Source organism: Eucalyptus grandis, chromosome 5 (genome assembly GCF_016545825.1).
Source record: "Eucalyptus grandis isolate ANBG69807.140 chromosome 5, ASM1654582v1, whole genome shotgun sequence".
In the NCBI taxonomy this organism is placed as follows: Eukaryota; Viridiplantae; Streptophyta; class Magnoliopsida; order Myrtales; family Myrtaceae; genus Eucalyptus; species Eucalyptus grandis.
In genome coordinates, this window is record NC_052616.1 from 42,624,533 (window position 1) to 42,636,510 (window position 11,978).

The 11,978-nt window shown below is 42.7% G+C and overlaps 2 protein-coding genes across 2 annotated transcripts; one reads left to right on the forward strand and one right to left on the reverse strand.

Moving 5' to 3' along the window:
• Nucleotides 1-1,423: 1,423 nt before the first annotated feature.
• LOC104446926 (cysteine proteinase EP-B 1) lies at nucleotides 1,424-1,801 on the forward strand. The gene has a single exon (XM_010060715.2). The coding sequence runs from the start codon at nucleotides 1,424-1,426 to the stop codon at nucleotides 1,799-1,801; it is 378 nt and encodes a 125-aa protein (XP_010059017.2).
• A 1,844-nt stretch (nucleotides 1,802-3,645) lies between these two features.
• Nucleotides 3,646-10,601, reverse strand: LOC104429095 (interactor of constitutive active ROPs 4-like). The gene is made up of 3 exons (XM_039313721.1): nucleotides 10,313-10,601; nucleotides 5,671-5,769; nucleotides 3,646-4,993 (listed from the first exon to the last, which is right to left on the reverse strand). Exons 1-3 carry the CDS (start codon nucleotides 10,599-10,601, stop codon nucleotides 3,891-3,893), a joined length of 1,491 nt encoding a protein of 496 aa, XP_039169655.1. The 3' UTR covers nucleotides 3,646-3,890.
• Between the last annotated feature and the right edge of the window lie 1,377 nt (nucleotides 10,602-11,978).

The window sequence follows — 11,978 nt, forward strand, 5'->3', positions numbered from 1 at the left end:
GGACCTGACGGTGGCGAGGCTGCCGGAGGTCGAATGGAAGGACGAGAAGGACAAGGTCAAATTGAAGGATGAGCCGGACGAGCTCGGGCCTCGCCAAATCGGGGGAGGCAGAGCCCCGCTGACCTGAGGCAGAGCTTGGGCTTGGCCTAATTCGGCAAGCTAGGCGGGGCTTGGGCCTTGCCAGAGCTGGCCAGAGGTTCGCCGGGCTATGGCGAGCTGCGAGCTTGCTAGATTTGGCGATGGAGCTCGGGCTCGCCAGGATTGGGAGTCCGAGGTCCGCCGCCAGATCCAACAAGCTTGCAGCTTGCCAGAGCCCGGCAAAACTCTAGCGAGCTCGGGCGAGATCGGGCGAGTCTTGCTCAGCTCGCCGGATCTGGCGACTGAGTCTTAATCGGCCGCTAAGCAGCTGGCCATCATCAGGCATGCGGCGGAGGGAGAAGGAGGAGGAAGAAGGAGGAGGAAGGAGGAAGGAAAAGAAAAAGGAAAAAAAAAAAAAAAAAAAAAAAATAAAAAATTCAATTTTTAAAAATACAAATAATTAAGTTTAGTTTTCCACTCAAAGTAATATAAATGCTTATCAATTTTTTGGTCAATTAAAAATTCAATTTTTAAAAATACAAAAAAGAAATATAAAAAATAAGACTAATTTTTTGGTCAATTAAAAATATTAAAATTCAATTTCTGATAATTTTTCCCAAACAATTAAATTAGCTAACGAACGGTGGAAAATATTTTCCACTCAAAGTTTAGGTTTCGGCTGAACACTGGAAAATAGAGTTATTTTCCTGGAAAATGACTTCTAAGAAAATGTTTTCTAGAAACATGATATTTTCCGCGAAACGAACGGACCCTAAGTATCAAGGTAGATGTGGTAAGCACAAACATTGTGATTGCATCTAGACTCGTTTTCTTTTCCAAGTAAATGAGTTGGCATTACACAAAACATATATACTTCTGGAAAATTTACGTTATATGAGTGACTTAGAGCCTGTTTGGTATAGTTCTCTTTAGGTAGCTGCAATTTTGAAATAGGAGTTCTGCATCTTTTATTAAATTGTTTGATGAACTCTCGATAGCTACAACAATTTATAACATCTTTTAGGAAGATGTTTCACCCAGTTTTGAGGTTCTATAGTTCTAAAATATATGTAACTACTCACAGCCACAACTACACCAAACAAATGCCTGACATATTATAATGAGAAGCCTGACATCAATGTAGGATCCTGCTGGGCATTCTTAGTCGTAGCAGCAGTAGAAGGAATCGTGGGGATCACAAGCGGCAAACTACCGGTGCGAATCAAGGGTTTTGCAGACAATACTTTCAAGTTACGGCTGTAGAGGCGGTTACCCAGACAATGCTTTCAAGTTCATTATCCAAAACCAAGGAATCATTTCCCAGAATACCTATGCATACCATGGGATGGACAGGACTTGCAATGCAACGAAAGCAGCAGAACACACGGTGCGAATCAAGGGTTTTGCAGATGTGCCGCCCGGTGAGGATGAGCTCATGAAGGCAGTCACCCAACAAACAGTCGTGGTCATTATCGCAGCAAGCGGGCGAGTGTTCCAGAGCTATAGACATGGCGTGTTCAATGGAGATTGCGGCTCGCAGCTGGACCACGTTGTTGTCGTCGTTTGGTATGGGAAGAGCGAGGATGGAATCAATTTCTGGAAGATCAAGAACTCTTGGGGCGTGGCATGGGGTGAAGGCGGTTACATGAGGATTCAGAGAGGCGGTGGTAGTTCTAAAGGAATGTGCGGACTCTCATCGGAAGCTTCTTATCCAATTGCTTAAGAATAACACTCAAAACATACATGCCCAGAACTTAAGCGTCCCACGAGTACGAGTTGCTGTTCGTGTTGCTTCTTCTAATCATATGTTTTTAGTTATCGTCGTCTGCTTTTAAGCGTACAATCTAGCTACGGAGTTATGTGGCGGACAACGTCTTAATTTCCACAAAATGTGAATCAATTTTGTGTTCAATATTAGACCCGATTTTTCTCTCGTGGTAACCGACGATAGTGTATTTTAAAGATTTTCCAAAATTAATTCATCTGTTGTGTTTTGTGTTCTTTACGATAATAATACTTGCCTAATGTCGTGAGATTATCAATGTAATAAAGCAACTTTTGATTTTCATAATTTACCAAATTAGATGTAACACGATGAGACCGTTTTATGGAAGATATTGAATTCGTGAGCTTGGAATATCCTTGATTGTGTTGAATGCACGGCTTCAAAGTACATGAGAAGTTTAAAATTGGAATTGAAGGTTATTGTAAGTTGTAACATAGATAAATTGTTTAAAAAATCTTAAACCTATTGTATTTTTATCAATTCAGTTCTAAATTTTTTAATTTTACCAATTGAATCATAAACCTTTTCATTTTTAGCCAATTGAGTCGATTAAGCCAATTTTGGCTAGTATTCGTTAACGTGAATGCCACCTATTTTACGTGGCATGACAGATGCCGATGTGAACAAAATATATTATTTTTTAATTTTTTAAATTTCTTTTTTTCCCCTATCTCTTTTTCCTTTGCCGGTCACCTAGCCTCCGATGACAAGCCATAGGATGCAATCGACGAGGGTCGGCCTTGCTGGGTGAGGTTGCCCTTACGGCCTTGGGCAAGGCTTGCCCTTGCCAAAGGCTAGTGAGGGCCGGCCTCACTGGTCTCGTGTGAGGTTGCCCTCACTAGAACAAGTGAGGGCAAGCTTTGTTCAAGGCTCGCAAGGTTGTCCCTAGCCAGATCTTGGAGAGGGCGACCTCATTCCTCCCTAGTTCCTAGCGAGGCCAACACTCACCAATCACAACCACTAATTGGTCATCGTAAGCTTGGCGACTGACAGTGTGACATCCTAGATTTTCGACTCTGCTTTCAATTCAATAAATCGGGCATTTCATCGACACGCCTATAGTGCTATTCTCAGAACTGATCACTTGTGAGATAACTAGACTGTCTGGGGAAGCCATTAAGGGCGCGTTTGGTAATGTTTATGCATACTTGGTAGAAAATTTAGTAAGTAAAGTTTGTACCAAATTTTTCTCAAGTGCTTTTTTTTTTTAATAAACTGTATACTTGGTATTGAATTCTCATTCTCATGAAATGCTTATCAATTTAATTGTGATCATGGTGAGTGAAGAAAAACATTTTGAACATGGTCATATGTGCATACTTGAAAGAAAACAATTGCCCATCAACAATTCATACTTGCCCCAAGTAATCGTCCCCCATTTCTCTGGGTGATTTCCATTGAATAACTGTATGTATGGTAGTGATATTTGCCGCCATATTCAGTGGGAATTACATTCATTCATAACGAGAGATTGGTTTCTTGAAATCAAACCGATGGATCGTTAGAACAGCATTCCATCAAGAGTATACTTAGATGGGGATTCTGCAAACACGAGCTTGTGCACTGAGGATTGAAGAATATTAAAATATGGAATATGCAATTTTCATCTACAACCAGCTGCTCATGTCGATAGCCAAGATATCAAAGTCTTGATGTTCAACTTTCTCGCATACGTTCTTTCCCACACTCTGTATAGTCTCAATTTATTTTCTCAAGTCAGCAGGAATCTGAACTTGCAGATAGTGATATCTGCCTGTGGATCAAAGCTGCACCTTAGAAACAAAACAAATGATCAAGACGGATATCAGAACTCTCAAACAAATTGAGCAATGCCATAGTGGTTTAGATTTAGTTTTGCTACTGGACATATACATGCATATAGTGTGCCACTCATCCTAGCAAAAGAGAACAAAAAGCACTAGCACTTCGAAACCCAAAAGACTAATAACAAGTGCCCAATTTTCCTCGTTTTCAGCCATTAATGACACCGGAACCACATAGGGTAATGGTGCACAGAGATGATGGATCACTTCTGGCCCTTCCTCTTCCACAAATCTCCGAACATTCTGATCCCAGAGTTCTTTCGCTTCCCGCCTCCAAAGCCAGCATCTAGATCATCAATATTTCCTCGTGAACCCACAAAATCAGCATAACCTGCATGAGGCACCTCAAAAACTCCTCCAAAATGCTTATCCATGGAACCGCATCTTCCAGGAATTCTCCCATTCATTTCAACACCACCAGCAAGAACAGCAGCTGCTGCATCTGCTGCTTTCCTCCACTGCTCGGTCTGTACCCTCAGCTTCTTCATCTCCGCTTCTAGTTCTTCTTTACCTCCTTCCACAGCTTCTAATTTCTCCTTCAATTGGATGTTGTTTTCTTTGCTCACTTTAAGTTCCTCTTCTAGCTGACTCAGCTTTGAGGCCATTTCTACTTCTTTGCTCCGAGCAGAAGATATCGTTATTGTTGCCCCGTCTAGTTGCTTTCTCAGGTTTTCAGTTTGCTGGCCAGCTACTTCAAGTTCCTTCTCCTTTTCTAGTAACTTACCTTTAAGCAAATTTATCTCATCCTCCTTCTCAGCCAACTGAAGCAAGTGCGGGGGTGGCTCCACAAATACAGGTGGCTCTGCTGGTAAGTCAATTGCTTTTGTTTCCTTCTCTATCTCATTGTTCAGTTGGCTGACCTCTATTTGAGTCTCCAAAGCAACCTTCTTGACTGGTACTTCAAATACATCATTCTCCTGCTGGTTCTCATCAGGAACATCATTTAAAGGGTTGCTCTTTGGGTTGTTCAATTCTTGAACTTCTTTTGCATGATGCTTTTCAGGGACATCAACCGAGTCTGGTACAAACTTTGTCTTGGTTTTCTTTTCAAGCTTTTCTTGAGCTACTTTCTTTGCAGCCTCAGCTGAGACCAATTGCTCTTTCAGATTCTTCAGCTCTTCTTGAGCTTGGCCAAGCTGAGATTCCAGATCCGCAATGCGAGTTCCTAGTTTCTTTTGATTAACTAAATCAGATTGGGCACCTCGTGGAGAATGGCGATCTCCTACCTTAGGGCTTCGATCAGGGATGGGGTGATGGTGTGAGTTTTCAGAATTAAAGCTCGAGTGAGGAGAGCGTTGCTGCTTTGCTCACGACGCTCGCTCGAGCGAGCAGATGAATTCGCACCTCTGACCCATTTCCATAATTTCACAACTAGGTCCTCAATATCGTTCATGGTTTTTATCGCTCGAAGCAACTTCTCTCTACTCTGTCCGGTTTCCTGAATTGAAAAGGAGGAATCAGATCGAGTTCATAACCTGCAAGGAAATTAACATCTAAAGAACTACCACGAAAAGGAAGGGCAAAGACTACGGTCATTACCATCAGAACAGATGAAGCATAAATTTTTTTGGACAAGACATTTCTCGCTTGTTGATGTATGAAGATAACTGAATCTTCCAGATCTCCAACCAGCACTTCAAGCTGTAATGCAGTCCCTTGAATATTTATCACCATAAATTAGTCGTGGCTTTTCATAGAGAGCAGACATACACCATTCCTAGTAAAGTAACGATTAGAGACGACTAAACCTTAAGAAGTTCTACAACCCATAAAAAAAAAATCTCGAGTCTAATCTCATCGATGCCAATCAGTTGCAGAATCGAGAATTGAATGAGTCTCGGAGAACTTAATAACAGTAATTCATGATCACTCGAAAGGCGGATTGGCAACAAAGTCATGACTCCGAGATCAACAAAAACTGCATCTCACCGCTAGATAATGAACAACTGAACACAACGGCTCGAAGAAGGGATCAAAGCTCACCGACGTATCTGCGAATATTCACGATGCACTGCACTTCTTTCGCAAGCCGAGGAAGCTCCTCCTCGAAAGTTCTTCCACTCCCATTCGACCGCACACTGTCTACAATCACGAAATTGACCAGAAAATTCAACACCAAACATTGAGCTTAAGGCAGACCAGCCACAATCACATTGCAGAACCTTGCACAAAAATCAAGACAACAAAATGCAAACCTACACAAAAATCAGCGACGCTCGCTCAAGCGAGCAAAGCAGCCACCCTTACTCAAGCAAGCAGACGTTGTCGCAGATCTAGGCGAGCAACGCTCGCTCGAGGCTCGAGCACGAGGGCTCGCTCGAGCGAGCGTCTCGCAGATCTGGGCAAGTGCTGGCTCAAGCAAGCAGTCACGCTCGAGCCCCGAGCAGTCGTCGCCCAGGTCTGCGAGGGGTGGCTCTCGCCGAAGCCCTCGTCAAACGGTGAAGGAGGAGCAGCAGCTGTCGACGCCGGAGAGTCAACCGAGTGGGGAGGCACTGGAGAGAATGACCAGTTGGGAGGCGTCGGATCGCTCGACGGTGGTGAACTTGTGAGAGATGCCGGAAAAGGGAGAGCGTTGCTGCGCAGGGCACGAACGAGAAGTGTTTTGTTTTTGTTCTTTTCAGCCCTTCAAGAAGTGTTTCTGGAACAGAAAAGTAACTTTTTTTTTGTTTCTTTTTTTCATTCCAATTTTGTTCCAAGAACAAAAAAACAATTTTTGAACGAAAACGCAAACAAACGCATTTCTGTTCTTTTTTTGTTCCCGGGAACAAAAAAACAAAATTTTTGTTCATAAACAAAAAAAAAAAGAACATTACCATGCAGGGCCTAAGTATTTTTAAGGCAAATAGATTTGAGAATTCAACCAGGAATCGGCTTCTCGACAGTGTTCATATGCCGAGATCATTACGGCATAGTATAAAATCGATTTGAGATCAGAGATATGTCGATTCGACTTAGATGTGTGGCTAATCATGGGTGACAATACTAAATTAGAAAATTCTCATCGATCGGCATTAGTTTGATTTTTCTATCGTTTTGGTATCCTGTGTCCGTATTTGAATTCTCGAGATTTTCACGACAATCGAGAGTCACTAATGTGTCGAGTGGGTTCGTTGTGGTTCGAAAAAAATCGACCATGGGTCATTTGCACTAAAAATATCCGAAAACTACCCGGTAGCCTAGTTCATGCTAAAAACGCGCCGAATAGAAATTAAGTGCAAATTCGAGTCCGATTTCATAAAATGAAGATTTTGTCATGTCACAATAAATTCTAGGAACGTTGACTCATTCTCAGAAGATTTTTCTAAAACTTGAGACTTTTTAGGAAAAATTGGCATAGGACCGTTTTTGTTCAGAAAAAAGCCGGGACCATTTTCATCATGAAATTGGGATGCAAGATGGATCTATTGATGAGGAAAAATGTCGATTGAACCAAGGACTCAATAACAGAATTTATCGAAGCCGAATTGAGTTGATTTGAGTACCGATAAGTGATCAATTGGAGGAAATGGCAAGCAAATTCGTAGCTCCCCCATTGCCTAGCCATTTTGGACCAATTCAAATGTCCAAGAGTGAGCCTTGGTGGAGGAAGGACAGCTAAGGAATCCTAGCTTGGTGGATAAGCTCAATGGGAGACAAATTTTTGGAAAATCAAGGCCAAGGCCCCCCCAACCTTATCTCTCTCTCCAGTCCTCTCTAAGCTTGACCGGCCAAGTCTCTCTCTCCCTCCATCTTATTTTTCAACCAGCAGCAAGAGGAGGAGTAGTAACCACTGCAGCCAGCCGCACACCGCCACTGTCACCGGAACGCCGTCCGCGTGCATGCCGCCCCGCACGCAATCTCGCGGCCTCACCATGCGACCCCAACCCCCTGCAACCCTGTTTCACCGTCCAGCAGCCGTGAGGGACTGTGGAAGCTCACTGGAGGTCCGTCGAGTTCTCGTTTGGACCCGAGACCGTCACCACTACCTTTCCTAAGCCTCACTACGCCAAACCAGGTTCGTTTCTTTGGTTTTGCAACTCAAATTAGAGAAGGATTTTGTGGGTTTCTAGCCACCTTGGTGGCCCATTTTGAGGTACTTCCGAGCCTCGAAACTTAGGCCCACTTTGGAGAAAAGCGTCCCCCGCGCCGTTCCCGTCGGTTTGATCCGACTCACGCATTAATCAAGAGAGTTTTGCTCACTAATCCTTTATTAGTCAATTAATTATGCTTAAGGGTTGTTTAGATTAGTTTAAGTATGGATTAGTAATAAAGTAGAATGGTTAGATTAGTCTTAGAATGGATTAGTGTAACTTAATTAGTGAGATTTGTACAATTGATGATGGATTAGTCGAATCCAGTAGAATTCTTGCAGTTCGGATTTTTGGACCCTCGCCTTTTGCCCTTTTTGTGAATCGAAATGGGTTACGAATTTGATATTGATGTCTTCCTAAGAAATGTTGTTGACATCCTCAACTACAACATATATTTTTCTCAAGATTTTTGGGGACTTAAAAGAAGGAGATATCAGCTCCGTCATTTTCAAACAGAACCTTAGTTTTTGCTGGAATTGGTAACCTTTTAGGATTTTAGGCGTTCTAATTAACTCTTAGGGTTCGAATTTCAAAATGGTTTTTTTTTTCACAAGAGTTGTTTTTAATATCTTCTATTTTAACATACTCAAATTTTAGATCAAATGGACATGGTTTAGATCTCGAACCAAATTGATTTCGAAAAATAGACTTTCTGGACAAGACACAGTTTTGTACTAGATTGAGCAATTTACTGGGCCGAATGTAGAAAGATCTAGGTTAAAGTGCCTTCATGAAAAATGTTTGTTTATGTGTCCTCTACAACATATTCAAATGTGAGAATTTTCTAAGCTCATTCGGGTAGGTTTCTAAATTTAAACTTGAAAATGTACGAGTGGGCTTATTCTACCGATTAGAGCCGGTTATGAATTTATGATAGTTCTTGAGGCTTTGATTTCTAGAAAATGCGCCCATGATATATGGTTGGTTTGTGACAAGCTCTAGAATTTATCTAGAGTAGTTCGGTAATTTTCTGGACTCATCTCGACTTCCAATTAGGCTATAACGGGCCTAAGTTGGATTTATTGCATTTATTTAATACTTTACGTAATTATTTAATTAATTAATTATTTTCTGGAAATTCAACCGGGATGGCCGGTGACTGGGATTTTATGTTGAGTTCAGTGGTGCTTTCTGTTTATTTTAGATTGTGATAATTGAGTGAAATTGGTGATGGTGAGGATTTATCCCAAAAATTGGATAATGTTGGTATAAACCTAAGAATTGCCGAGTGGGACCGTGATACCACTAAATCTCACCAAATATAAGAATTGCCAAGTGGGGCCGTGATACCATTAAAACTTACCAAGCCTATGAATTGCCGAGTGGGGCCGTGATACCACTAAGTCTAGAAAAATTGCCGAGTGGGGCCGTGATACCACTAAATATAAGAAATTGCCGAGTGGGGCCGTGATGCCACTAAATATCGAAAATTACCAAGTGGGGCCGTGACACCACTAAATATCGAAAATTGCTGAGTGGGACCGTAATGCGCCACTAAATCTAAGAAAATTGCTCAGTGGGGCCGTAATTTCCACTACACTTAGAAAAGTTGCCAGTGGGGCCGTGATGGCCACTTAATCTAGGTTATGCCTGTTAGGTTGTGGCTAAGAGTTGATAATAAATAATCGAAATGACCGGGTGATGGTCTCGACGATATATAATCGACTGAGTCGATTGATCAATGGTTTGATCTATTTGATTGAATGATGTGATTGTCAGTATTTGTTATTTGAACTGACTTGCAGGAAGGAACTAAGGCCAAGGTAAGCCCTTTGACTCGTGGTTGTGCTTAGGCAGCCCCTAAGGCATTTTTTTTAGGGATTAGTTTTAACCCCTAAAAAAATATTAGTTAATTAATTAATTGCATAGCATATAGTTTTAGGTGCATTTATTTTAATTTGCATTTACATTGGGCCAGTGACAAATGGGTTCAAATTGATGGTTTAGAACTTTAATTTGGTGAATTGGACTAAGCCCACAAAGGGAGTAAATCGGCCCAAGCCCGTATCCTCGGAAAGATTTTACGAATTTATTTGTGCGAGATTTCAAATTTTAGAAGAATCCTCTTGCAATCCTAAATCGTATCAAAAGCAATATTGCATTTGGAAAAAAGATTTTTCGTGGATATGGATTTGGAAAAATGAAAACCCTAACTTGTGGCCTATAAATAGATTAAATGCGTAGGGTTTGGGGAAGAGGGCCACACACAGAATACACGATCTGATTCTCGAGGTTTTTCCTTCATTTCGGTTTCCTTCGTTTCTTCGAGGGTCAAGAGAAAGCGGCACAAAAAAAAAGCTCAATTAAAGAAAAGCAAAGGGCTGAACAACATAAGCATAACAGTGCAAGGTTAACAGGTGCTTTTCCTTCAGCTGAAAAGGAGCTGCAGACGTGAGGAGAGAGAGTGGGACGTGAGGGGATAGAACAACAGAACAGGAAAAAGGGAAAAAGTAAAGACGCGCACTGTTTGTGCACTGTTCATCTTCTTGGGTAGCATCTGTTCGCCGGCCATCTTTGCTCGTCCACGAACCCCCGCGCCGAACACCGCCTATTGCCCGGGCCACCAGCCACCTCCGAGTGGCCGATAGCCGCTGCTTTGTCGGCGACGCCGCTTCCCGAGCTGCTGACCGCCGCTGCGCCAATCTTCACCACCGAGTGAGTCGCGCACCGATCCACGCCTCTCCTGTTCCGTGCCTCCTCACCGCGCCTCCTCCACAAACCGCCCGCGTCCAGTAGCGAAGCCCATCGTGCCTCAGCCGATCTCCATCCTCGATCTACTGCACTAGAGAAGTACCCCAAAGCCGTCCCGCGTTGCCTCGCTTCTAGCCTGCGATTCGACGCCATCCCTCGTCGTCGCCAGCCATTATCCCTGCACATCACTCGAGCTTGCCCTCGGAGCAACGCCCCTCAACTGTAAAGCTTCCTCTGCCTCGACGTGCCTCCGCCACTACTGTTGACCTACGACGCCAGAACCAGACGTCAAGCCACCACACGCCCAAGCCAACGCCATCATTGCAACCCTTAGCAACTCGCGATGCTGCCTCTAGTCTAACTCTTCCTGCTCGCTCGTCTGCACGTCCCCGTAGCCGCTCCCCCCGTCGGCCCAAAAGCCCGTGAGCCCCTTGCCCAACCTTTGCTGCGTCTCCGCCATCGTCGATCCATGAGCTTCACTCCTGCTTCATCAGCCTCCACCTTCGTTGGCCTTGCAGCCCGCGAAGCCCCTGCGACGACCCACGACGACCTCGATGCTTCTGCCGCTGTCGATGTCTCCCTCTGGCCATGCTGCTCCATCAGCCCGACGAAGCCACCGCCGTACAGATCTGCAATGACACTGCTTCTTTCGCACTGTCCGCGATCCGCCCACGACACTCGCGTTTAGCACCTAGCCCCGCTAGCTGTTGCCCCTTCCAAGCTGATCTGCCCTACTCGCTGCTGCTCCCTTCGCGCTGGAGCTCTGACAATCATCGTTGCCCCCTTAGTTGATTGGGTTGCCAAGCCCTAGGAAAAAGAAAAAGAAAAGCAAAGTAGGTCGTTTTTCTTTCTATTTATTTTTATTATTATTTTATTTTTTTAGTAGAATTATTCCTTAGTGTAAGGATGAGAATTCACGACATGAAATTGCCTTTGAGATTTGTGATTGACAATCCGATTTTCGCGCCCGAAATCCAACTCACAATCTCTTGCACAATCGTCAATCCGATCTCATACCCAAGATTCGATTTGCGATTTAATTTAAAATTGGTCAATCCGGTCTCATGTGCGAGATATGATTCGCCAATTTTTGAATATCAATCTTATCTTGCTTGATTTGCTGTCGTGGTGTTTGAATCAATTTTATTTTCGTAAAGGGAAAAATCCAAAAAATATTTGAATTAGGATTAGGTTGGTTTTAGAATATCTCTTGTTATCTTGCATATTTAGAATAGGGATTTTATTTCGAATTTGTTAAAAATAAAAAAATAAAAAATGCATTTATTTAAGATGTTAGTTTTAAATTTTAATTGCACGTTTAATTATTTGGCAGTTTTAATTTCGAATTTCATAAAAGAAAAAAAGAAAAAAAATTAGAATTAGGTTAATGAAATGCATGTCATTTAGTGACTGTTGTTAGGTTCATTTAATTAGAAATTACCTGTCATTAGATTAGGTCATTTAATAAATGTCACGTGACATATAGCTTGCATATTAAATTGCGTGCTGCATGTCATTTTGGTTGAAATA

Excerpts from the sequence above, each read along its gene's own strand:
- LOC104446926 (XM_010060715.2), top strand. The coding sequence starts at position 1,424 with ATGGACAGGACTTGCAATGCAACGAAAGCAGCAGAACACACGGTGCGA.
- LOC104429095 (XM_039313721.1), bottom strand. The coding sequence starts at position 10,601 with ATGGCGTCGAATCGCAGGCTAGAAGCGAGGCAACGCGGGACGGCTTTG. Across the intron at positions 5,770-10,312 it reads GGAGGTGGCTGGTGGCCCGG|ACAGTGTGCGGTCGAATGGG; the intron begins GCAATAGGCGGT and ends TCGTGATTGTAG. Across the intron at positions 4,994-5,670 it reads GAATATTCGCAGATACGTCG|CAAAGCAGCAACGCTCTCCT; the intron begins GTGAGCTTTGAT and ends GAGCGTCGTGAG.